At 41.8% G+C, this 27,665-nt stretch overlaps 1 protein-coding gene across 13 annotated transcripts in view; it reads left to right on the top strand.

Moving 5' to 3' along the window:
* The window catches only part of R3HDM1 (R3H domain containing 1), a 170,310-nt gene that overhangs the window by 132,863 nt on the left and 9,782 nt on the right, over positions 1–27,665 (top strand). For all 13 annotated transcript variants that reach the window (XM_059727417.1, XM_019480431.2, XM_019480434.2 and 10 more), the window contains 5 exons: positions 997–1,151; positions 5,735–5,883; positions 17,551–17,654; positions 25,375–25,544; positions 25,783–25,933. In XM_059727417.1, coding sequence (XP_059583400.1) covers positions 997–1,151; positions 5,735–5,883; positions 17,551–17,654; positions 25,375–25,544; positions 25,783–25,933 — 729 coding nt within the window. The remainder of the gene's footprint in view (positions 1–996; positions 1,152–5,734; positions 5,884–17,550; positions 17,655–25,374; positions 25,545–25,782; positions 25,934–27,665) is intronic.

Here is a 27,665-nt window from a genome sequence, read left to right as displayed (position 1 = left end):
ATAGAGTAGAGGAGATGGCTAACCTGCAGCACAGGTGCCACAACTGGCATAAGCAACCTTTTTAAGTGGTTTGTGACAGATCAGGGAGAGAGGCAGCACAGTGGCAGATAAAACAGAAAGGAGAGCATCAGCTTGGTCAGGGATTACAGGGCAGGGAGCAGAAAGCAGAGCAGCAGATTAGGCAGGGGAAAGGGGATCAGAGTAGCGCTTGGGGGTCCTATTTGTGACATGCCTGTGAAAAAGATTGGTTTGCACTGGAGTAGAGAATCGGTCTAATTAGCAACCAACTGTACTTGGTATTCTAATGTGTAGACAGATGGTTCCAGATAAGGGAGCTTATTGGATTCATGTCAATTTTCTTACATGCTGGTCAGAGTTGAGTTTACAGCCTACCAGATATAATTCACAATATGCATTCCTTCCAAAAAACTCCTACTTGCACTTTTATAAAACTTAACTATTCTTACTAAGCTGCTGAGACTTGTCTGCAGGTTTCTCCAGCTATAGATGAATATCACTCCATGTTTAAAAATAAGTAAATGAAAACATTTCCTTATCACTGCTTATTAAAAACACCTTATTAAAACAGAGTTTATAAAGTCAAGCTCAGTTTTTTTGCATTCATAATTTAATTAAAAAACTCTAATCACTGAACACCTAATTCACTTTCTAGTTGGTTTCATTTTCAGGTTCTCTTCTAATGATGCTGTAATATAGTAATGCCAGGGTTGCAAACTCATCTGCAACTATATGGCCTCTTTTTTGTTGTTAGTTTAATTTTCCATTGTAAGTTAAAATCCTAGTAACATTTGTGTTGCTCTTAAGTCTTGTGAAAGTTGGTTCTCTCAGACCTTATATTCAGTCCATCATTCCTGTGAAAATGTTCCATTAGAAACCTGAATAAAGTTGTATATCCTCTGTATATGTGCATTTATGTTTGAAATGTGTTTAAATATAATTTGTTTTCAAATCATTTAAATATTTGTGTAATTACAGGTTACCAAGTTATGCCTAACCAGCAGCAAAACTACCAGGCGTTAGTTGGAGTTCAGCAGCCTCAGAATCAAAATCTAGTCAGTGGCCAACACAACAACATTGGAAACCAGATCCAAGGTGTCGTTGTCTCATATCCTTCAGTGCCAACTTATCAGGTGAGTAGCTTTATCTTCAGTACATATCTTTATTCATAGCTTTTTCAGTCAGTTTGCATTTAAAATGTGTATATCTATATCTGTACAACCTTTTAAGCTGTAAAAAGCTACCAACAGAAGCTAGAGGATCTAAAGAGAGGGAATTTTCTTTTGAAGTAGAAATAATACGAAATATATAGTTGTCCTTTTTAATAGTTCTAATAATGTCATGGCTGATACAGACCAAACATAGTATTAAATGGGGTACAGAGTACATAAAAACACTCCATAAGATTTGTCTCCTGTTACAGGGCAAATTGCTCTGCTTATTTCTGGTGTCCTGGGGAACCAGTTTTTCCACTGCTTACAACAAAATAACATTAAAATCTTTTTTGGTATGCTGTTGTCATCTGTAGTTTTCTTTGATTTACTGAATGCCAGAATAAGTCCATTTTCTTATCCTACCTGAACAGTTTGTCATGAAAGTTGTCAGTTAATGGAATTGTAGATCTTTGGTAAATGAGAATTTCCACTACAAGATAACTTCATGTAAATTGTTTGTTCATCAGCTTTCTATCTTGCCAGATCATGTTTTTGCATTCTCCACTTATACTTTCAACTTAAATGCTTTTAAAGTACTTATATAAAATGTGTTTCACGATACTAATTGAAGAAGCCAAGGTAAAACTTTTAATTTTCTATTTATTTTTAAAATAATACAAATATCTGCACAACCGTTTAAACTGTAAAAAGCTACCAACAGAAATTACTTGTACAAGATTACTTGTATTATGAAAATGTTCTAAGTCTTATGAAACACTTATTGTTAAGTATTATCCCTGTTTTACAGAAGGAGCAACTGAGGCCTTGGCAGGTGTTAACGTTACTGTTAATCAAGTCTTAAGTAGTTACCCAGCCACACGTTCATTCAATTAATGGTGCAATAAAACAAGGAATAAGCACAAAGTTATTACACAAAATGTATTAAAAAAATTCCCATCACACTGTAAATTGTGAATGTGTGGCCTGTTAATCTGTACTCCCAGCCCCAGGAGCACATGGAGCTCTTTGCTCTAGTGTAGGGGTCAGCAACATTTTTGGGCACAATGCCAAAAACACCTGCAGCCTCAACTTGTAAGGTGTTGGCATTCCAGGGGTAGACAGTGGGGGAACCATGAGGGGCCCAATCCTTGTGGCAGCACAGCCCTGGTCCCTTCCCCACTGTCAGCCCCAAGACACACGTGCCAAGCAAAATGCCTTTGTGTACCATGCTCTGGCATCTGTGCTGGGGGTTGCCTACCCCTGCTGTAGTGCCCTCCTGAGGCCGAGACTGCCCATCAGATGACTGGTGCTCCAAGCTGGAGGAACCAGGCACCTGGCTTGCTGTCGTGATCCTGGGCTCCCCCTTGCTTTGGCAGTAGAGCGCGATTGGGATCTAATCCATGATCCCAACAGTTGCACTTCCTGCCTTGCATGTGGCATGGTTGGCAGCATGATTATTGGGATTGTTGATAAGATCTTATCACACCTTTAATTGAATATCTGCCAGGAGCCTGAGACAGAGAATTTAATTGATTTGTCTGAGGACACACCATAAGTTGGAAACAGAATAAGGATCTACTGTCTCCCTGCTCCAACACTTTCTATTAGAAGGGCCTGTCAGCCTGTCCCCAGTAGCTTTCCTGAGTAATAGTGCTTATCCTTAACACTAGGTCATGTAACCTTTCATATCCTCTCCTAACATCAGATAATATTGCCATTAACTAAATATATAACTAATCGTGATGATCTCTGACAATTCTGTAAAAATATTCAGTATAGATTAGATAATTAAGATTTCCTGGGTTTGGATTTTAATCAGTTTTTTTTATGAAGACAGTGGAAGCTGAGCAATTTTTAGTAGATTGTCAACATATATTCCACCCTGTGAGATGAGGTGTTTTGGGGCAGCAGTGTTTGTTGAGGCCATACGTGTGTGCCATAGATACTCTTATGTCCTCTTGTCTGAGTGCAAAAAGGGGAGAACAGATCATGCCATCCCCCTCTTTTTATTGTTGATGGCTCAGGCAGAACCCCTACAGTGTCTGCCTGGGTTGTTGTACGCTGTTAGTCTCGTTGACTGTTGACAAAAGAAATTCTTATTTTAGCCATCTGGACTGCCTAGCTCCATGGCTGTTTACTAAGCACTTCTGCCCAAATATGCTTTATTTGAGTTGAGATAAATTTGCTTCTTTCTGTGCTATTGAGGTGGCTTATCCACAAGTTAAGAAGGATTACCTTCAGTTCCTTACAGGCCATGCTGGACACATCCGCTGTACTGGCAAATTCTGTGGCCATGGACAGGCATTACATCGGTGCCGGAAGAAAAACCATTCTCTCCCCCCCCCCCCCCAAATCAATTGGATGATTGGCAGGAAAGGAGGGGCATTCTCCTGAGACTATAACTCTTCCCAGACCCCTCAGAGGATTGCCACTGTAAGAAAATCCCCCCACTCTTGGCCCCCGCTCCTCCCCAATTCCCTGTGCTTCTCTGTGTCAGCTTAAAGGAATGTAGCAGGTGGGTGGCAGGTAGCTGTGCCATAGGCAGCCACCCTCCCAAGGCTTCACAAGAGTTGCCACTACCAGAGAATGCTCTCCTTTAATCCTCATCACTCCTGGGTCATCTCAGAGTAATGCATGAGAAAATGGGCCGTAAGAAGAAAATCAGATATGATAGAAGTGCCACTGTCCTGGCCCCTATACCAGCAGGGAATTTACTATGGCTTCTGGCAGACATTGTACTTTAAATTAATCCATTTTAAGTAGTAACCTGGCTACATGCTTAAGCTGTTACATAATACGTATAATAACTTTGTGGCTGATTCCCATCACACCTTGTATTGAATGTGTGGTTGCTCCCAGCCTTGGGAGTGTCCTGGAGCCTTTCAGAACCGATTGCCAGCCATGCATGTGTGGCATAGCAGGAGGCAAGATTATTGGGATTGCAGATCAGATCCCATTGTGCCTTTTATAATTGATTCTTTGTTGGGGCCTAGGTAAAATTATGTTCAGGTGGCCCTAGGAAATAAAGCATACCTCAAACTACAGAGGAAAGCTGAAAAATCCTAGCAGTCCTGTCAACTGGACCTGAAGGAAAATTTTCCCCAAATTAGTTGATCAAATTTGGTTCTGAGTGCATGAGATGCATACATGTTCAGGTGGATTCCATGTGAATAATCACTTGAAGTATTGAAAATGGTTGCTTATCTTAAAGTAACTGTTTCCTCATGGTGTGCAGTGCACCTAGATTGCACAACCAGTTCTTACCCACTGTGATTCTGTAATGGTCAAGGTACTGAGAGAGGGTTAGATCTACTCTGCCCTTTATTCCCTTACATTAGGGGTGGGCAAAATGCGGCCCAGGGGCCGGATGCGGCCCACCAGGCCATACTATCTGGCCTGCGGGGCCCCTAAAAAAAATTTAGAAAATTAATATTTATCTGCCCTGGGCTACCTGTCACACGGCCCTCAATGGCTTGCCAAAACTCAGTAAGCAGCCCTCTGCCCAAAATAATGGCCCACCCCTGCCTTACATGGTGGGACACTAAAGCAGTCTAAGAAAGAAGACACTCACAGTTAGCTAAAGAATTTGATCTCATTCAGATGTGGACAACACATCCCAAGAACCAGGCATTTTTAAAGTTCAGTAATTATTCTTTTGCTACTAGAGGAGTTTCCAACACAAGTTGAAAAGCATCCTGCTATTTTTAAGCAATTCATCTCATGTCTCCATAGTTGGATAGCTATTCTAGATTGTTTTTTCATTTGTTTTTATGCATTTGTATTTTAGACTGCTGCGTTCATCTGCATCTTTGCTACTGCTACTCTGCTATTCTACGTTCTTAAGACCACCAGTTTGTCTGTTAAATAACTGAGGAAGATATACCATCACTCTTAGTACATAAGTTTAATTAGTTCTCAAATAGAGATTTGGCTCAGGGTTCTTCCTTGACACTCGAAGCAAAATATCAGACTTTCTTCTTAAATGTGATAGCATACTGTTGTATGGAGATCGATTTCTTGCTTTGTTTAGGTCCTTAGTCAACCTTCACAGTCCCCTGTTCACTAATAACAAGTTATACACTGAATCACAGCAAAAATGAAATCGGAGTATAGAAAACCAAACAAAGTTTTGCCTGATAAGTTGTTGGAATCGTTGTTAGCTCTTTGCTTTACCTTCCTCTGTATAGATAAGCTTATGGTTTTAGCTATTTCAAGCTGTAAATGTAGCCTGATGGCTTTACATATTTAATAAGATCTGTATTATTTTACTTCGTTTTTTAATTACATAAATGTTAAATCTGTTGCAGTCCCATCTGCTTGAAGTACATCATATTGCACAAGATCATCAGATAACCTTAGAATACTAGCTACGAAATTAGGGAGTTTTCTAGAATGGATTATTTCTCAAGTAAAAAAAAAAAAAAAAAAGATGGGATTACTGTATATTTTATCGTATAAGGTTAGATATATTTTAACAAACTCATATAAATGATTGAGTAATCAGGAGACACAGGAGAACTTGTCTGCAAAAGAAAGTAAGTCTTAATGCTCTCAATCTTTAGGTTTCAATGCCTCAAGGTTCCCAAGGAATGTCCCAGCAGACATATCAGCAGCCTGTTATAATTCCCAATCAGGCAAATCAAGGATTGCCCACAACAGGAATGCCAGTTTACTACAGTGTCATTCCATCAGGTCAACAGAATAATTTAAGGTGAGTTTAACTCAACGACTTGATCTTGAGTAACCCAGCAGCAGCAGTATGCCCAAGCAGTTTCCTTGTACTATCTAACACTTTCACTATTTGCTTTAGGATCACCTTTTACAGCTAGAATGATAAAGATACAGTTTTGTTACCAATCTTCACTTCCTTTTATATGTGCAAGTAAAATAGAACAACTTATATCCTCTCTAATAGGAACCTACTCATTTCTGACCACAAAAGTGCTGTGAACTATTTTTACAGCACTTCCCATAGCAGTTCTCATATACCTAAGTGTTTCATTTGGGGTATTTATTTGTGGGAAACATTGTTTTTACATGAAACACCAGGATGTGCCATATTTCCTTCTGCAGTGGTACATAAAACCATTGGGGGAAATGTTGTTTGGTCGGTAGTTTTCTCACAAAAGTGACTTTGGGAAGGGACAGTCATAGAGAGTTGAGGCCCCAAAGCAGGCTGAGAATAGTGACTTTACACTCATTTTGGAGGGTTTTCTGGCAAATCTTTTCTTTGCTACACAAATGCACAGCCTCTTAAAATCTGCACAGTTCTGTCAGGCGTAATACGTTAAGAAATTGTGGTAAACTGATGTCATTTGTAAAAGGTTTATTTGTTTCTGTTTTCAGCTAGAACGGCCTTCCCTCTTTCATTAGCACAGTATAAGACGGGAGCTCATGTACTGCAGCACTTAAGGAATTATCACTACTCAGCTGCTTCTACTTGAATAAGCCTACTTTGTGTATTGCAGTCCTTTCTCGTGTCACTTTCTTGTTACACTTCCAAAGCAGTAACTTTTGTTGCTGAGTGTAGTATTGTATCTGGGCTATGCTTTACTTCAACAAAAAGCCCTATAGTGTGGCATAGGCAGGCAAGGTTCTTTGGGCAGATGTGATAGCTTTTATTAGACCAGATGTAGTGTGGCAGTCAGAGATGACTGTCCAGAACACAGTGGTTCTCAACCTTTTTAGACTCAAGGTACCAGATTCGAGACATTTTCTGAGGGGTGCCAGCTCTTAGCTTTCACTCTCTTCTTGACTACAGAAAAATAATAGAGCAATTTTTCTGTGGTGTAGAACTCAGATCACAGCAGGTCAGAATGTTTTTAACACTATGGATTCCTATTTGAAAAATCTGGGTTTATCTTATGAATCATGTTTGCATACCTAACAGTGCTAAAACTACGTGGCTCTGCATGGTACCCTTGAAAGGATCTCAAGGCACACGAGGGTGCCATGGCATCCTGGTTGAGAATCAGTTGTCTAGAAGCTAATGACATCAGTTTGCTATTATCAAAATAGATTTTTGTGTTGGGTCATTTTAATAGGGAAAATAGAACACCCTCCTGCTCTGTTCTCTACCAAATACTCAAACTCATACCAGGACACTCTTGGCAAGATACACACATATTGTGGACACAAGAATGTGTATGCATGCATGCATGTGGGTCTGTATGTGCATGCAAAATGTGTTCTACTTACTGGAATGGAAGTTGTTTAGTCAATATAATACTTAATAAAGTCAGTAGTTTAGGAGGTTTCTTTCAATAGTAAAGGGCATATCTTTTTCATCTAAACACTTCTCAGAACCTATTTGATTTTCCCCAACTCATAGTTTAAATAGTCTCCCTAAACTGCTTTTGTATTTGGGCCGAGAGAGTCAAGTTTTAGGTTGTGTGAAGTGTTGTTTTTTATTTTTTGTTGTTTGTTTTGGGTTTTTAATTATGATTATCATTTTACCTTCCACAGTTCAAAATAATGGAAATAGAATAAGAGATGGAGTAGTTTAATGTTTTTATGCATGTCTTATTTTTCTTTCAGTTGTGTTGAGTTTTAACTCAAGTTTCATGTTCATTTTCTGTCCTTGATCTTGCTTTGTTTTCTCAGGTGAATGTCTGTGTCTGTCTATCTGTTTCTCTTTCAGATGCCTGACCCCATTTTGCCTACTTCTTTCACTGTGTTTTTCTTGGTGTCTCATGGATCAGTTTGTCACACAAACTTCCTTGGAAGTAACTGTCCTCTCCCTCTTCCTGCTTCCATTTGGAGTCTGTGTGAAACCACATTCCCGTGGATACTTCATTATTAAAAACTAGTTAGTGGTTATTTAAACAAAATACTTTTAAAGTTTTACAGACTAATGTTGTAAAGAGTTGGTAGTCTAGGCTGGAAGCAATGATAAAACAGGAAGGATTACCTATCCCATCTGATTCTTTACATCAGGGCTGTCCAACTGTCCACATCTGGCCCCAGAGGAGTTAACTTGTGGCCCCGGGCCTCCTGGTTGAGGTACTACTCCCCACATTGATTTCCTCCTGATGCTGCTGGAGCCTCTGGGCTCCCCCTCCCTTCTTCTGCTTCCACTGCCTGCTCTAGGCATGGGGTGGCACAGCATAACCGACAGGGCTGAGGAAAGGGGGGCATATAGCACAGTGTAATACAATGAGCAGGCACTCATGGCAGGGGGATGAATGTGGCAGTGTACTGGGGGAAAGGGACACCTGTGCCACAGAATTTGGACAGCCCTGCTTTCTGTTGTAAACTGGATCTCCAGATGGGATACACCAGGGCTGTGCGCGCGTGCGTGTGTATGTCTATTTTTAATTGAAGTTGCTATCCTATTTCTGATATCTGTCAATATTTCATCTTCAGAGACCTTGTCTGTGTCACTATGTACACAGATAGAGGTCTGTAGCTTAAGATAATAGATAATCACGTCATGCCTTTTGATACATACAGCTTTGTAAAATCTTTATATCCCCTAGAAGCTGCAGAAAAAAAATGTAGATTCAGTCAAAATAAATAGTTTCAAGACTTCTTTTCAAAATAGGCTTGTTAAAGGATTAGTTTCTTATTAGACAAATTGATTCAAAGAAGAAAAGCAGCCCAGGGTCATGATTTGCCAGTATATGAACTGAGATGTCTCACTCTTGAAATGGAGATTCTTTTTGTCACAGCAGTCTAGACTGCAAAAACACATGTTTGCTCGGGGTTTTCTACTTATCTCAATAAGAAAAACAGCTTGTAAGCATCACTTTTTCTTTAATAAATATTTCTTCAGGTCATGGATGGCCGTAAGTGGGTAGACCATTCCTCACTCGCAGTAAATAGAAGGGATTAGAGGGGCAGGTCAGACGATCTGTTTTAACAAGGCATGGTAGAGAAGTCTTGGGTAAAGGCCTATTTCTCCTTCTGTAGTTTTTTTCTGTATTTAAAAAAGCGCTGGCAATTAACATCCAGGAAGTATAAAGGGTAGTCTCTAATAAAATAAGAAAACAAATATATCAGGACTATACAGTTGTAAAAACAAACAAACTGTGCTAAACCAAATTCAGTATTTGTTTTTATATTTTAAGCTACAAAATAAATGAGAGGAATGTACAAGATTCACTTGATACTCTATGCACTTATCTTAACAAATGTAACCCAGATTTCGGTGGATTCCAGCATTGTAGCATGGATCAAAAATGGCTGAAGAACTTAAACAATAGGGGTAAAGATAAATAAGCGGCTGGGGGAACTTTCCAAAGGTGGCTGATGTTTGTCCTTGCTTTTTTTAGCATCATTGGTTAGCTACAATAAATCTTTAACACCGTATTAATTTAAGTCTTACAGATGAGTATAAACCGTGAAGTTGTTCTAAATACCAGCAAGAACAAAAGAATAAATACAAGTAGGCATTAAAATGTTGAATATGGTGGGGAAAAAATAAAACAAGATTTTAACGTTATAATCGGATAGAAATTAGGATATTCAGAGTGAGGAAGAAATCAGAAAAGAAGTAATAATTGAGCTTAGCTTGCAAAATGACATAATAGCTGAGAAGCCTAAGTGCACGTGTTTTGAGCTACATATAAGTTGACCTTATGTAAAAATGGCAAGGGAACTGATCAGTCCTTTCCATAGGACACTGGTGAAGTTACTTCTAAAAGGCCTGTGAACTTTTCCACAGCTCAGTGCCAGCAAAATGTCAAGAAAATTGTCAGAGTCCTTCAACTGAAAGAATCCATTTATGAGGAAAGATGCTTTACTCAATGACACATCGTTCGGGGATTTGACAGTTATCAACAATTACTTCAGAAATGCATGCATTAAGTGCTTACTTCTACATAAGTGCCATTGAAGATGGAGAGAGAGAGGACTGTTGAGTACAATGTTATTTTCTAACCCAATTTACTGAAGCAAGATGGAGACGCTTTGACAGCAAGAACTGCATGCTTGGCATACATGATTAGGCAGCAAGCAGCTGGCTGAGAGGAACACCACTTTCTGAATCTCTGATGGTTTTAGTGCCCAGCCTCCATGGCAATGCCAGTTCTTTATGCCATGTGTAACTGTGAATGACACTACTCTTGGTAGGCTGTTGGAGTAATTTGATTTTTCCAAAAACTGCCCACCATGCATGTCGTTTTCTTTGATTAAGTGGATTGTTGCTTAATTATTGCAATTATTGATTAATTATTGCTTAATTTCTTAAGCAGTTCCATAGCTACACCTAACTTTTTTCCAGTCACTCGCATTATATCGTTACCAGTTTCATTTCAGGGTAACTGTAAGTTCTTGCTCACACTCTGCAGTACCATCATTTTTAAAATACCTGGTTGTATAGAATTTCAGAATACATGCTGAAAGCTGCCTCCGCTAGCTCATGGACTTTTTCAGGAGTGCACAGTAGAGTGCAGAATGCCACATAGAAATAATGTGGACAGACTTCTTGTAGGGAGTGATAGGCAAACGGACTAGCTACAAAATTGTTCACATGTCAAAGGGTTTGTCTACACAGGAAGATTCAGGAAAGCTAAACCAGATTAATTAAAGGTATAAATTTACTGTTGTTTAAAGCTTATTAAAACCATGACTGGGGGCTCTCATTCAGAAGTACAATGGTTTGAATTAATTTTAGTTGAATTTGCTTCCAAAGCAGTCTTAAGAAATGTTGCTGGTAATGACTCTTGTCCTATGTCTGTTTACACTGTACTGTCTATCAGTAGCTATATATACATTGTTGTAGCCTGATTTTTTTACTTTGTTTTTAATTAAGAACTGCATCCTCATTTGAGAAATCAGTTTTGCTGTTGTTGAATTAAAACAGAAACTTATTTTAATGTCTTGACAGAGCTGTTGATTGTCATAAGAATAAACTGTCCAGATATGCTAGGAAGGGAGTGAGGGCTTTTTTTCTTTAATTATTCCTGAATATCGGCTCACTGAAAGGGCGTTGTAGGAAGCTCAGCATCAGGGACCAGTCTCATATATGCAGTTGCATAAATAGGATCTGACGAATTTTATTTCAGTTCCCAAGAATCCCTTCAGCCTGGTATGGCAGAATCTGTGATTTTTGGGATCCAAGATAAAATTCTTCCCAGATTAGATTAGATCCCAGTCACGAAATTAAACTAACATGTTCCAGGAACCTTATATTCAAACATTTATCGTTATTCTACCTGTTTTCTGATTTATTAAATTATTTTTATCTTTGTGTCTCACTTTCACAGTGTATTTTAAAAACTGCTTTATTACAAATTTTTGCAATCTCCATTACTATTAATATTACACTAATAGCAAACTTCAGAGTAATTTCATCCTTTGTGTAAACCAGCACATGAATATTCACAGAAAGATAAGAGATGTATCTGAGAAGAGATGTGTCTCAGTGTTTTAAATTCAGGGTAGTGCACTCTCTCTCATTTTAACTTCTGCTGATTTGTTTGTTTAAACTGAACTGATATTTGTTTTGCTCTAAATTAATAGTATCTGTTTATATTGTCAGGCAAATAGCAAAGTAGAATGGATATGGTAAGACAATGACAGATGTTAAAACCAGCAGGGTCTCTCTTTTATTATTTCTGCAATAAGTAATATTAAAAAATATATTTTCCATCCCTTCATTGGGTTTTTTTTTACCTGCCATCACTGAAATGGAATATAGCAGTAGTGCCTGGCCTTTTGGCCCCACCACATGGATGAGTGGTACGAGTTTGGTCTGTGGGCCAGATCCAGTTCACAGGCTCAGATCGGACCTGCTGACCCAGCACGGGGCCCATGTGTGCTAGACCAGGCCCAGGCACAGGGCTACATCATCCTGCCCACAAAGCTCTGGTGGTAGGAGAATGGTACCAGCATCAATTGCCAGCACTCCCCCAGTGCCAAATTGCTGGACCTTTGGGGAGTCCCACAGGCTGGATCACACAGCTCTGCAGGCTGAGCATCTCTGGAGTATAGGTACACAGAGGTGTGACCTTGAGTCCCATTTAATATTACAGTTCTGACAGCAGCCTTAATGCTGATACTAATACTTCGGGTCATTCCCTCCACGGACCCACATGCGTTGTACACCTAGTCAGTTAGGCAAGTGGTGTCCAACTTGTCTGGCCCAAGTAGTGCAGGGCAAGCTCATGGGTTGGATCCAAAGCACAAGGCTGGTTTGCAGGCCAGCGTTATCTAACCTGCCAAGCTGAAATTTGGTGGTGACGGTATTAATTGCTGTGGTTTCTGGAGCCATGGCAATCATCATTCTTCCCAGCACCAAACTTCCAGCCCCATGGGCCAGGTAATGTGGTTTCATGCCAGATACCTGACCTGCAGGGCTGGAGATTTGGTGGTAGGGCAAGCAACAGCAATGTCGATTGTCACAGCTCTGGGAGCCGCTGCAGTTAACACTGTGGTGCTCACCATGCTACCAAATTTTCAGGACTGTGGAGAGTCTCTTGGGTTGGATGAGATGACTTTGTGGGGCTCATGGGGTGGTTTCTTGAGTTTGTTTTACTGATATGGCATATATAGTTTCTACAGATATTGTAGGTAGTGTCAAGCCCTATTTAGCCTCATTGACCTTTTGTTTATATGCATTGTGGTATTTGATATAACATGTATTTTTTATACATTACGAGAGACTCAGGTTTGTGCAACATGATACTACTGGTTTCCAAGTGATAAATAATGCCTTTCTTTGGCACCTAGGAGAGATACAAAGCCTAAATGGCCGAAGAACAGTAATTGTTGAGAATTAATGTTTGACGTGAGTTGTTTACTCATCTCCCTTGCTGAATTGCTCTGCGGCACAGGAACCAGGGTCTTCCAGATCATCATGAATTTGTTGCAAAAGAAGAATAACACCTGGCTATTCAAGTGACTGAGAGGAGGACATCTCTCAGAGTGGAGAGACTAAGTGCGAGACAGGATAATTAGGATATTGGATTCTTCATGTCTGAAAGGATGCACATATTCTCCTGGTCGTAATTAGACCAGGAAAGACTTCTGCTCTGGTAAACATGCACCTCTGGGGGAGCAGGAAGTTAGGTGCATAGTATAGGTTCCTTGAGAATCTAGTGAGGGAGGTATGTAAATAGCCAGATAATAAATTGTCCTCAGTTGTAATTGTACTTGAGAACGTTAGGTTTGTCTCTAGTTTTCCTGGGACACAGGAAAACATTGGAGTCCCTCAGCTAGATGGCTGAGTTGAAACTGCCTTTTTTGGATCTAAGGTGCGGGATAAGAACAGGTTAGTGTTCTGATATTTTCTTTTGTTTGTTTATTCTTTTAGCACCGTCTAGATCTCAGCACGTGGTTACAATTTTCTTATGCTTGTTCTTGTTTTTATAATAAATGCTTTTGTTATCTAACTCACCTATTGTCAGTGTTAATTTGGATCTCAGAGCACTTGCCCGTCCAGGCCAACCTCTTTTCCAGAAGAGGGAACCATCTTCTCTGAGCACATGATCAGACAACAGTTTAGTTCTTTTAGCTGGCAGAAATCCTCTCTTTTAAGAGCTGGCAAGGCCTGGGTGAGAGGCTTAGCTGAGGTTTCATAGTCAGGAAGGTGACTTTTGCAGCATCTCAGTCTGTTTTTGGCAGTCAAGCAGTAGATGGCAGGGGGCTTGCACCTGAAGGGTGCCCCTGAAGGTGTGTTAGAGCACTCTAGTAGTGTCTTTCAGAGGTGCACCTGGCCACATCAGGGGTCAGAGAATGTCACAGGGCTATAATCTGGTCACCCCTGAGTTAGGATGTAGTGAAGGTGAAATGCCAGCATCTCATCTTGGTACTGAAAGCCCTCAGTTTGGCAGTGATGCACCAATCTGTCTTTATTCAGCAAAGTATTTAAGCACCAACCTAAAGGTTGTGTTCTTGTCAGTGTTTTGCTGTGTAGGGTTGGACTGAAGTACGTGCTAATGCTTTGCTAAATAGAGGACTCAAAGGATTGAGTGAAGTACTTTCTTCCCAGGCCCTTGATTCAGTGATGCAGGAGAGAAGGTATGAATCAAGTTTTAAATAGTAAAAGGGGAGAGAAATAAACACAAGGCAAATGGATGAAAGATTTGAAAATAGGTGATAAGAGCAATGTGTAGAATCTAGCCCTTTAACTCATTCTTTTTGAAAAGACTCTTGTTGCATCTGTGATGGGATCAGATGCTTTCCAAAATGCTTTGTATAGAACGCAAAGTTGAAAATTGCCTTTTGCTGATACTATAGATGTATGAAAACCGAGTATAGCAATTAGATTTGTATTTATCATCGTCTTGAGCGTAGTAATGTGGTTCAAGATGCAGTTTTCCATATTACTGAAAAATGGTACTAAGTAGAACTTGGTTTACAGTACCATACTTCCTTACAGACCACAACCTCCCCCTCCCTCCCACCCCCAAAAATAAGACCTGCATCATGTTTTTGGAAGACAGAATATAGGGGGAAAGTCTTTTCCAGAGTCATGGCTAACTGTGTGACATGGACCACGTCCTTCTGGAAACAATGGTCCAGGAAGTGCAGCATCCCAGGAGATGGTTTAAGTGATGCAGCAGGAACTTCCTTGTATAGTAGGACCCAGCAACAAGGCAAGGCTCCAGACCCTTTCAAGGACAATATGCAAGGCCATTACTCCCTTGCTGTAAATAGTTATTTATATAAATTCCTGTAAATAATAAAATGTTGTTTCCATGCGACAAGCCTCATCGAGATATTACCAACTGCATGTAGAATTCATTGAGCCAGCTCAAGTGCTGCTTCTGGCACAAGCTAGCAGCTACAGTGCCAACATCTAGTGTGCCTATAGCTACTCCAAGTCTCTTAGCCATTGGGAGAGGATTAACACTGGACTCTACCCCTTCTGTTTGCTGGGCCACATAGAAGCAAGAGACATTCTACCACAGCATCTCTGTGCTTCTAGTCCAGCAAGGAAAAATGAGTTTCCCGCATAAGATGCACACCCCAGTTTTGAAGGGCTTATTTTTATAGATTTCATAGACGTTAGGGCTGGAAGGACCCTCAGAAGATCATTGAGTCCAGCCCCTTGTCCCAGGGGCAGGAAGTCAGCTGGTGTCATAGGATCCCAGCAAAGTAAACATCCAGATTTCTCTTGAAGGCGTTCAAAGAAATTTTGAAGAAACGGGTGCATGTGGTGTGCAAGCAAATACAATATTATCTATGTATCTACCAGTTTTCTCTGCTTTAGAATCTGAGTGCATACTAATGGAAGCCTGAGAGCAATACAACCTTCACAAGAATATCTGTTCTTTTTAAAAGACTGCAAGTAGTGATGTTAATCTTACTCTGAAATTTCCAATGAAATTCTAGTATTCAGTGCTCGTGGTGCAATCTTTCTTAGAGATTTGTACTCCCAAGTAGTGCCAGTATATTATATTATTTGTCAGTAGTCTGTGGTGTTTCATTATCATACTTTTTATTTTTTAACATAGACATCTGTATAAGTAGATCACACCAGTTATAAAATGTACTTGCATGTTATGGCCCTAGGCATTTTGAGTTCAAAATACAAGTATAATGTACAGCTTTATATCATGGTTTATGTTATACTTTTTTTCCACTTCAGCTGATTTAACATGCTCTTCTTTTATCTAGGAATACTTGTTGCTGTTACTGATGTTCATTAATTCTTTCCAAGCTCATACACAAGTAATATTTAATGTAAATATTAAAATGAAATTATATAAAAACAGAACACTTTTTACATAATAGGTGAAGCAGAATGTAACTACAGCATAGTTTACTGTTAGGTATTTTAGGACTGACGTAGTTTTTCACATACCTATTTCTCTTCCAGCAAAAGAGATTAGTAGTATTCATTGTATAAGCAAAGTGCCATGACTAAAGGTCCAATCTCATGGGAATAATTGAAAAAGTAAATTCATGTAAGTGAGATCCTCTGTACAACCAACAGTCCTTCTGGGGGAAAAAAGTCCCTGGTCATGAAGTGTTACAACTTAGATTTTTCAGGGAAGTATTATTGTAAAGACATATATGCAACAAAAGAAGATATTTACAGTATTTCAGCCCTATATTGACCTCTGTATTTACTTTCATTATTCATAGTATCCATTCAAGCCTTTTATTTGCATCTAAAATGTTGAGGGATCATGTCCTCCTGGCCTCTACATTTATTTTTGTTTAAATTAATCCTTTACGTTAAAACTTCCTGAACTAGGAGCCTGGTATAGTTTATCTTTTCAGGTTGCACAGATTTTCCATTTACATTTTCTTGATTCTACCAGGTTTTGTCACTAACCTTTCAAAATTATTTTTATGTGTTAGCAAGACTTTACAGTATTTCAGAACTCACAAGTGAAAATTTTTAACCTGTAGTATTCTGAGGTCCTGTCTGTTCCTAACCATATAAACCATACCCCTAACCACACATAGAATGTGATTTTCTCCCCCCACACACACACCTTTTAAATAGTTTTATCAACCCCTAAGGTTGATACCATTTATATTGTATTAGAAGTGCCTTAAAAACTATATAGAATCATAGAGCAGTAGGGCTGAAAGGGACTTCTAGAGGTCATCTAGTCCAAACTCACTGCAAGAGGCAAGATCTGCCCTATCCAGATCATCCTATACAGGTGCATCGTTTAACCTCCTAGCAAAACTACATTGTCAACCCAGGCACAACACAAGACAAAGCCTAACCTGCCACCGGTAAAACAGAGGAACTACAGCAGCATTCTGCTGCTATAGGCATTGTTAAAATATCCTTGAGAGATCCCAGAAAGAGGAGCTCTCTGCCCCGTCACAGGAGAAAGCTAAACCCCCTACAGTCTATAGCAGTCCGACCAGAGGTGAAATTCCTTCCTGACCCCAGATATGGCAGTCAGTCTGACCTTGAAAGGCAAAACCTTCTATCCAGGAACCACAGGGTTTAAGTCCTGGAAGGGAAAAGGTAAATCAGTATAACGCTTCTTTGCAGTAAACTTTGGTTAATCTGCAACTCTGAAGAGAATGCAAATAATGACTAATTACCAGGTAGTGACCCAGATGAATTGGAAGAATGGCCATTAAATCATAATAGGAAATTTATCACAACGGCAAATTAATTCTGCAAATGCTAACCAGGTAAACTCTGTACCAGTGTAACTGCATCTATGCTAGACTGTTTCTACCAATATAGCAAAAGTGGCAAAGTTTTCTAGGTTAGGCAGGTCATAAGTTCTGAGGTACAGTTGCAGTTTCTTCTTTGTTCTTTTGTCTTTTAAAAGAAAAGGTGATGCTCCATAAAAATTAAAAAGGAATTCTGGAGAAGAAATTGTTACAGAAATCATATTTGCAGCATGTGTAGCTAATTCAAATTAAAGTTTGAAATTATAAATCTGTGCGTGTGTGTGCGTGCTTTAAATGCTCATGTGTATCTCTTTTTTATTATTTATTTTTCCTGCAGTTCATCAGTAGGATACTTGCAGCCTCCAGGATCAGAGCAGATACAGTTTCCTAGAACATCTTCCCCTTGCAACTCCCAGCAGCTTCAAGGACAACAGTGTGCAGGTGTGGGAAGATAATCTTTGGTGGTTGGGAAACAAACAGAATTGCTTTTGTTGAATGGCCAAGAAAAGTCTAGCCATTATTATGTTGTGTAATTTGATACATGCTGCTGAAGGGTATGTTTTAGGATTAATTACTATGTTAGCTTAATAGAAATCACTTTAATTCTAGAATTTAGTGCATTTCAGTTACCCTGAGGGGTTAGCCTGACTTCTTACTTTTCTGCTTCATGTCACAGAAAGTTTGCAGATTGTTTCATTAAAGCATAATGATTTATGTTAAAATACACTACTTGAATATATGCTTCAGAATTGAGACCAGTTAAAAGCTGCAGGCAGAAACTAAATTCTGACTGAAAAGATTAGTTTGAAAGACAACAGATTTACTAGAATATTTCTCCTTACTCGTCATTTGTAACTTGCATTACGTTAGAGTAACGTTGGGAACTTCCGTGCCGCTCCAGGCGTTTAATTTTCCAAAACCTTGACAGGATGTAGAGCTTTCAGTAGCCTAGATTCTGCATATATTTTGAGAAGTAATGCAGCTTAAAATTATGTTGTGAATCTCTTTAAAAGGATCATCCTTCAAGGATGATTGGACTGCCCTCTCTTGAGATTTGAGCTTGCACCTGATCTAGCATAGTGTAGATTTCATCAGCTGAACCAGGAGTAGCACTGAGTAGCTTTGAAGAGAGAGTCCTGGAAAGGTAGTAGAAACAGCAGGTATTCTGTGGGCTGTAGGAAGGAGTAAAGTAAGCCTTTGGACCAGAGTGTAAAGACAGTTAACCCCTTCCAATTTTTTGTCTGATAGGCTTATTTATTGTTTTCATTTTCATAGTTTATATAATCATTTTGAGTCAGCAGCCACCACCTCATTCACTATTGTTACATTTATCATAGTCAGACCTATAACAGTCTTTCCCTTCTGCAGTGTGGTGTAGTGTCTCCACCTTTATCATGTCAGAATTCACCTGTTGATTTTTCGATCGTGCAGCCAATAGCAGGGATACTTCCTTAGGGCTTTTATATAAGCTGCTCTGTCCAAAGAAATATAGTAAATTATTACATTGTTCTGTCTCTTAGCCAAGAACTTGGCTGTAATTCAGTGTCTTTTTTCTAGCTGAGGTATACGTGCTGATTTGTTCATTCCATGTTATATCAGTCCACTGACATAAAATGAAAACATGAAATTCTGAACAGTATAACAAATCATGTTCATAGGCAGGTGCCTCAACAGATACGATTGTGACTTAATGAGCCACCTGTTTAATGTCATAGATTTCATAGGCATTAGGGCTGGAAGGGACCTCATAAGATCATTGGGTCCAGGCCCCTGCCCAAGGGGCAGGAAGTCAGCTAGGGTCAAAGGATCTCAGCAAGATAAGCATCCAAATGCTTCTTAAAGGAGTCTAGTGTAGGTGCTTGCACCATCTCTTGGAGGGACGGGGGGAATCTGTTCCAGGCCTCGGGGGCTCAGACAGTAAAAAAGTTTTTCCTTATCTCCAGCCTAAAACAGTCTTGCAGGAGTTTGTGACTGTTGGACCTTGTCATCCCCTGAGGTGCTCTGGTGAACAGGCGTTCCCCCAGATGTACTTATAGGCTGCCAAATCACCCCTGAGCCTGCGCTTCTCCAGGCTGAAGAGTCCCATAGCTCACAGCATCTCTTCATAAGACCTGTTCTCATGCCCTCTGATCATGTGCGTGGATCTTCTCTGGACTCCCTCAAGCTTTTCAATGTCCTTTCTAAATTATGGAGCCCAGAATTGGATGCAGTACTGCAGCTGTGGCCTCACCAAGGCTGAGTAGAGCGGAAGGATGACATCCTGGGTCTTGCTTGAGATGCATCGATAGATGCAAGCCAGAGTTTTGTTCGATTTGCCAGCTGCAGTATCGCAGTGGTAGCTCATATTCATCTTGTGGTCAATTTAACTTGAATCACACTTCAATATTTGATTCTAACAAAATGCAGATGTGTGAAGGCACTGAAATAAATAGTAAACTCTATAGGTGATTGTAATAGCAGTGACAGAGCTTTTCAGTCCAACATGTTTTTACAAATGTTGACTGATATCCTAAGAGCTTGATGCAATTAAACACTTAGCAACTGCAGTCTTTACTGAAAACAGTAGGACTGTTCATGAAATTCAAAGGCTTTAGGGTTAGGACCTAGTATGTTCTGGAGCAGTGCTACAATCAAGTTAGTGGTGCTCTTATTTTATTAACCAGTGAACTTGATACATTAGGAGTTAAGTGATTTTCCCCAAGCCAAGTTTATAAATATCTCTCCTTCCTGTGAACATACCAATAGATCACACTTCTCTCTGTCACAGACCTTAATTGCCCTATAAATAGGTTTCATATTAATAATTTATTTTATTAGATAATTTTCATGCACCACCTATTATTGGGCTTAATGATGAAGGGGTTACTTTCAGTATGGTGGCAAGATGGCAGACATTTTAGCAGCACAATGTTTTAGTTCATCGGCAGTATTTTTTTTCTTTCTGTTTGAAGCTTGGCTGTCTGTGATGCTTGAAGAGTGAGTCACTTCAGAATGCCTAAAAATAAACCAGACAGTCTAATGAGTCACTAATGTGTTTTCCCACTCTGGCCAGACAATAATCCATCCTGACCATTTTGGTTTAATGCCACTGGGAGTCGTGGATTAGAGCTATCAAACAGAATTTAAAAAGAAAAAATTGAGAGAACTGGGAGAAAAGGAGGCAATTCAGGCAATAGTGACATTCAGGGACAAGAATTTACATGCAACTCAGTCTACTTCAGCGATGACAGACAGGATATTCTCAGTGGTCCAAAGGGAGTATGAGGAGACAAGGAGCTGGGAGCATCTTCTCGGAAATAAATTATATTGGACTGGGCTTGAATTCCTTTAACTGCTTTGAAAGACCATCTTGGTTTTCCTCCTCGTGTATCATAAATGATAATAAAGGTTCTGCAACCCAACTTATGTTTGTTCAGGGATAATAAATTGGAATGGACTTAAAAAAATACGTTTCACAACATGAAATAAAATCCAGCTTTTCCCTCTCAATGGTGGAGGAGGGCTAACAGGAATAGAAAAAAGCGAGTAATTTAGTTTGTTATCAAAATTAGCACGTAGGCCTGAGCTCCACACAAAGCACATCATCACTTTGTATATTTTCAAGTGGTGAAATTCTGTTTAGAAATACTGTTTGGAGTAACTTTAATTTTTTTTTTAAAGTGTTGTTATTTTCTCCTTCCAAGAAATGAACAGCTGAGGGTGGGTGGGTGTTTGGCAGTACAGAGTGGGGGGTGGGGGGTGAGGAAAATAAATATTTTTAAAAAATCAAACGGCTTTAATGTAAAAATCATACCTAGACTGTGTGGTCATGATCTGTAATTCAGATGTTTGATTGGCACACTTTCAAGATGAAATACACTCTTCATTTTTGGCTTTGCCACTTCAGAATGTTATTACTGTCACACTTATCCAGTGAAACCTTACCACCATGCTGTGTCATGCCATATATGCATCACATGTCTTCTCCGTATATTTAGTTGCATATTTATATAAATTATGTCAGAAATGTTTATTTTCTTCTGTGTAATAAAAAAAAGTTTTGCTCCAGATCAAAAGGCCATACAGATCAACCTCCAGATCATACTGTCTCTTATTTGGTAGTATGATCTGGAAGTTAAAGGAATAAATCAAATCAAGAGTTCTGATTGTTTGTTTGTTTGTTCATTTGTTTGTTCCTGTGCTGTTGTTAACTCCATTAGTGACCCTGGTAAATTTGTCTAATTACGCTGTTCTTCCATCTCCCTTTCTGTAAAATGTGGATAGTGCTTCCTTGGTACTGTAAGTGCCTTTGGATCCTAGGATGGAAGGAAACACATTTAAATTATTACTGGTTTTTATTTATTTTGATGTGCAGCTTTTAAGGATTTTATAAGACTTCATGTAGTAAAATTTTTATAGCATAGTATATAAAGGAAACATAGGTTAGGGCCCATGAGAGGTCATTGGAGCCCCCTTTTGTTAATTATTTGTTTAGGAGAGGAGCAAAACCACTGCTTTTTTTTTTAACAGAAACCTGTAAAGATTTTAATAACTTCCAAATATAAAAATGCAAGTGTTCAGTGTCCAAAATATGTAGCAAAATCCAAAAAGTAAAACAGTATATGGTAGAAAGTGTGAACTATGGTCAGCCTGGCCCTTCCTAAAGATGGACGTTTATTAAAATCGTAACACTTGTGGACTCATTAGCTTTATTTTTAAATGGTGTGAGTAGTCTAGGTCAGGGACGAGCAAAATGCAGCCTGCAGGCTGGACCCGGCACACCAGGCCATTCTATCCCAGGGGAGCTGGTGGCAAAACTAAACCCCAGTAGCAAATCTGCCCCCACCCCCCAAAGCCAGAAGCCTCTGCCTAGCGGGGACTTCTGTGGCAGGGGCTTCTGGCCTGGAGCTGTTCCTGCCTCCCTGCACCGAGGGAAATACATATAAGGGGTTGGGAGGCAGGGGAGGACTGTGGATGATCGACCCAGTCCTCAGGGCCAGGCCGGACTGGCTCCTGCAGTCCCAGCGATGCAGCTGGGAACCACGTGTTGCTGGAGCTGCCAGTGGGTGGGTGAGCAGGGGAGAAGTGGGGATATGGCTGCGGCGGGTGGGGGGAAAGGGCAGTGAGCAGGCACAGACTGCAGCAACAGCTGGGTGGGAGTGTGGAGCCCTGCACTCCTGCTGCTCTGCTCTTGGCCCCACTGGCACTGGCCCTGGGACACCAGTGTAGGCCCCGCACTCTCGTCCAGCTGTCTCTGGCTCCCGCACGCCCGCTCATTCCCAGTCCCCCTCACCCCAGCCCCGCGGTACAGGCAGGGCCCAGGCTGAGCAGCAGTGGCACAGGGCAAACTGCTCCTCGTGGGAGAAAAGTGGCCCCTCTCCCTCCCGCTGCTGGCGCTTCCTGGTGCAGCTGCATGGAACCCACACGGGACTGTCCTGCATCTCCACAGTGTCACCACTGCCTCTGGGCTGCCCCATGGAGCAGTGGTGGCAGTGGAGAGCAGGCACGGGCAGCCCTGTGTGGGCTCTGAGCAGCTGCACCAGAGAAGGGGGCTGCTTTTCTTCCATGTTGAGCAGCAGTTTGTCCTGCACCGCTGCTGCTCAGCCTGGGCCCCACACCAGCTCCAGGTTCACCCATTTTTGCTGAGCCACGGCAGCAGCTGGACAAACTGCTGCTCAGCATGGGGAAAGCAATCCCCCACCCCAGTGGTGCCAGGCACCTTTAGCTGCGTCTGCCCAGAGCTCACACCTCGCTAGGCTGCGGTGCAGCTCCTTCACTGCCGCTCCTTGCGGCTGCTCCACACAGCCACTGCTGCTGCACTGGGCAGCACAGAGACAGCGGTGAAGGAGCTGCACGGCGCGGGCTCCAGGAGGATGCAGCTAAAACTGCCTGGGGGTGGCAAGAGAGGGAGCCGCTTTCCTTTGCGCCAAGCAGCAGTTTCTGCCCAGGAGCACAGGGTCTGGGCTGGCAGGGCCTGTATAGAGCTGGGCTGCACTGCTCAAGCAGGAAGAGAAGGAGCCAGCCTGGACCCACGCTCCTGCCACCCTGCTTTGGGCCCAGTGCACTGGTGTGGGCCCCACGCTCCCGCCCAGCTGTGGTTGCACTCCATGCTCCTACTTGCTGCCCCTTCCCCCTGCCTGCTGCAACCATTTCCACACTCCCCTTCTTGCTTGCCTGCTGGCAGCTCTGGCACCACCTGATGCTCAGGTGCATCACTGGGACTGCAGAAGCAGCTGGGACGTGGTGCTGGAATGGTGAGGGGCTGGGGGATGCGGAAATGGCAGGAGAAGGACAACGGTGGCAGATGGGGGAAGTGGCAGTGAGCGGTAGCATGGGGCCTGCACCAGTGCCCCAGGGCCAGGAGCAGCAGAAGTGTGGAGCCCAGGAATGCTGGCAGGGGCTCTGTCTGCCATGCGGTTGGGGCAGGTTGTGGGCAAACCCTCCCCCTCCACCCAAGTCACAACCCTCCCCAGCTACCCTTTCCCCACAGACTCACAGCCCCCTGCAAAATCCACCCCCACAAATCCCACACAGACACCCACACCCCACATACCCACAAACCTATACCCACCCTTCCACAATATACAGGAGTTAAGACTTCATTTTAAACTATTATACTGTCACCTCTATGTACACTACACAAACACATGTAAATCAGGACAAAAATATATTTTGTAATGAAATTAATTAACGTTGTAAGACGTTTGATTTTATTTATTTATTTAATTTTTTTTTTAAAGAATATAATTTGGTATTTTTCTGGTTCTGAGATGGCAAACCCTGTTGCTGAAAGGAGCACCTCCAGGGGCCAAGGCATGGGTGAATGGTGCCGCCTTAGTTGGGGGGGGGGGGGGCATGTGCCCGCGGGCCCCCCCCCGCCCCCCCCCCCGCAAACAGTCCAACCGACTGGAGGTGGGGTCCCCTGCAGGTGATCCTGTGGTCCAGGGACGTGGAAGGGTCCCCGCAGGCAATCCTGCGGTCCCAGGGGGGGTCCCCCACAGGCAATCCTATGCTTGCTGCAGCCACTTCTGGGAGCAAGCGCCAGCCGATTGCTGCAGCCACTCCCAGAAGCAGCCACAGTCACTCCCAAAAGCAGCTGCAGTGAGCGCAGTGATCGGCCGGCGCTTGCAGGGGGGGGCACTGGCTTTCCCGCCTGTCCCCCCTGCCCATTTCCTGAGTGGCAAGCACGGCTGTTGGGGTGCACCAGCGCTCTCAGGGGGTACACATGCACCCCCTACATGTTGCCACTGGGCCAAAAAGAGGGACTTCTGGTGGCGGGGGTTAGGGGTCAGGACTTCTGATCCCAAGGTGGCAACCAGGGGGCAGGGCACCCATCAAGGGGTGGGGCTATCCACGTGGCCCTCGATGACTTGCCAAAACCCAGTAAGTGGCTCTCCGCCCAAAATAATTCCCTGCTCCTGGTCAGAGAGTCAACTTACTTGCCATTTCTAATATTGAAGAAGACAGGCCATTATTTACCCTTTCTGACCTGTATTCCACCATAACTGGGCAGAACCCAAACAGTGTCTCCAGACCTACCTTTTCTGCATGGCACCAGCGTCTTTTCAACCCCTCCTGTGTGGGCCTGGTGGCAGACCAGCCAGGGGGCAAGTTTCTCTCTCAGCAAGCCTTTGTTTGGAGAGTTTCTTTTGAAAACCAAGACAAAGTTAAACTACCTTCTTTGAGGAGATTTTTTGAAAAGGATGCTGACAGTTCTGATCACCCCAGGCCATGTAAACTTGCCTCTCATTTTCCTTGTAGTTGCCCCCACAGTAACATGGGGACATCATTTTTCATATTTCGCCCATATAAATAAATCTGACCCTATCTGTGAATGAAGGTAAAGTATAGTAGATTTAGTGCGCTTTCAACTATTGTGCTATAGAACAATTTGGTTTAAGAAAGTTTTAAATAGTTGATACTAAGCTTTTCAATAGCTTAACCTGTCTTTCTGAATCCTGCTAATTTCTTTTTGAATGATCTAAAAAGATTTTATCTGTTAATGGAAGTAAAATATTCTACGGAATATAAATTCCCATGCGTCTAGAAACCAACAGTTTACTTTCTCCTGGGTCCTGCATATTGACTGCTTTCTTGTTTGTTTTTTTCAATTTTAACACAATAAAGCTGTGGCTAGAGGAGCTAACCTCTAACAAGATCCTTCACTTCTCTTGTTTTGCAGCAGTAGCACCCCCACCAGGTGGAGGAGTAGTAATGATGCAGCTAAATATACCTAACAATCCCCAGCCCCGACCCCACTCACCTCCGCAGTGGAAGCAGAATAAATATTATTGTGACCATCAAAGGGGACAGAAATCTACAGAGTTTAGCACTTTAGACAGTGCTGCACAGGTACGGGTCTTTTTTCCCCTCTGGGAGAATTTGTCATGAATCTTGTATTTAAAAAGAAAGGATTCAGTTTTGGGGAGGAACAAAACAAACCTATTTCAGCAGTGCTTACAAATAGTTATATTACAGTTATTGTTTCCTGACTTAAATATTGTAAATATCATGTAGTATATTCAGATAAATGTATTTAAAACACTTGTGAGAGCCCACTATACTTACTTACGTATAACATTTACTCCAGTTACAGCATAGTCCTCAACTAGGTAGTCCTGTCACCTCACCAGCCCAATCACCAGCACCAGCTCAGCTATCAAATCTGAAAAACATCCGTCCCACGCTAACACCTCTTTCTATTGTGCCCCAGTTTTCTAGACCTTTTGTCCCTGGACCAGGTAAGGCTTTCACTGTGTAACTCATAAAGAAGTACTTAATTTTTCCAGATGATCATGTATAAATATTTTGTTCTTTGGGAGCAAGTTATGATTAACTTAAACAATGATCATTTTTTGGCTAGCATGTTCAAAAACTGTATTCCCTGAATGTCATAAGAATTAATGCTACCCTTTTGCACCTGAGTCCCTCCCCTTGCCTCAAAAGAACAAACTATCTTTCAGCAGTGCAGAATTTAAAATTTGAAATAGTTTTGTGTAATTTTAATTGAATATATTTCAAACATATATTTTAAGTTTTGAACTGAAAATAGACATTTAAATATCAAATAAAAGTAGGCTTATGGTACTAATGGTAGCATTAGAAAAGATCATCTAGTCCTACATGCCTGTGTACTGCAGTTGATGGGCTTGATGTGGTCAATAGATGAGGTGGATCTTAATCCTACAATTCTGCTTTTTACTAAACTCTTTATTCTCCATTCTTCGTTTATTGATTATAGTGTAAGTAGTGGTTTGATCACTAGATTAAATCTTTGGGGGGTTGTAGCACAATGACACTATGGCCTCTGCATTATAACAGTAGTGCTGCTACTGCAAATTATGACATTTGATGTACAGCTATGAGAAAGTGGTATCCCATTATTGTATTTGTCAGGCCAGAGGGAGCGAACCATGCTATCCCTCTCTGCTGATCCCTGTCAGTGCAATAATAGAGCTAGGTACAAAGGGAGGCCAACACTCTGACCTGGTTGCCCTTTTCCTCTTGCCATATTAACTTCAACCTAAGTTAGTCTTACCTCGGTCCTGGGGAAGCTCTTCAAAAAAATTATCCAGGAGCACATCTGCGAGGAACCAGCAGGGGAGTGTATGCTTAGGGGCAACCAACATGGGTTCATCAGAGGCAGGTCCTGTCAGACCAGCTTGGTGGCCTTCTATGATCAGGTCACTAAATCCTTGGACGCAGGCATCGTGGTAGACATAGTCTTTCTGGACTTTAGAAAAGCCTTTGACGCTGTCTCTTACCCCATTCTCATTAAAAAATTAGGCAACTGTGGTGTCAATCCCTACATGGTCAGATGGGTCACCAGTTGGCTGGAGAGTGGTTGGCAGTTGGCTGGAGAGTGGTGGTGGATGGGTCTTTTCTGACCTGGAGGGATGTGGGCAGTGGGGTCCCCCAGGGCTCGGTCCTCGGGCCTGCACTGTTCAACATCTTCATCAGCGACTTGGACAAGGGGGGTGAATAGCACCTTGTTCAAATTCGTAGATGACACTAAGATGTGGGGGGAGGTGGGCACGCTAGAGGGGAGGGACAAGCTGCAATCAGATCTGGACAGGTTACAGAGGTGTGCGGATGAGAATAAGATAGGTTTCAACACTGACAAGTGCAGGGTACTGCACTTGGGGAGGAAGAACCAGCAGCATACCTGCAGGCTGGGGAGCTCCCCTCTCACCAGCACAGAAGCAGAAAAGGATCTTGGAGTCATTATTGACTCAAAGATGAACATGGGCCGCCAATGTGGGGATGCAATCAGAAAGGCTAACCGCACCTTGTTATCCATCCACAGATGCATCACGAGCAGGTCCATGGAGGTGATCCTCCCCCTCTATGTGATCTTGGTCAGGCCCCAGTTGGAGTACTGCGTCCAGTTCTGGGCGCCGCACTTCAGGAGGGATGTGGACAACAACATCGAGAGGGTCCAGAGGAGGGCCGCTTGCATGATCAGGGTGCAGC

This window comes from Alligator mississippiensis, chromosome 4 (assembly GCF_030867095.1).
Source record: "Alligator mississippiensis isolate rAllMis1 chromosome 4, rAllMis1, whole genome shotgun sequence".
Taxonomy (NCBI): Eukaryota; Metazoa; Chordata; order Crocodylia; family Alligatoridae; genus Alligator; species Alligator mississippiensis.
The sequence above is the reverse complement of the archived record's forward strand: the minus strand, read 5'-3'. Positions and strand labels throughout refer to the sequence as shown.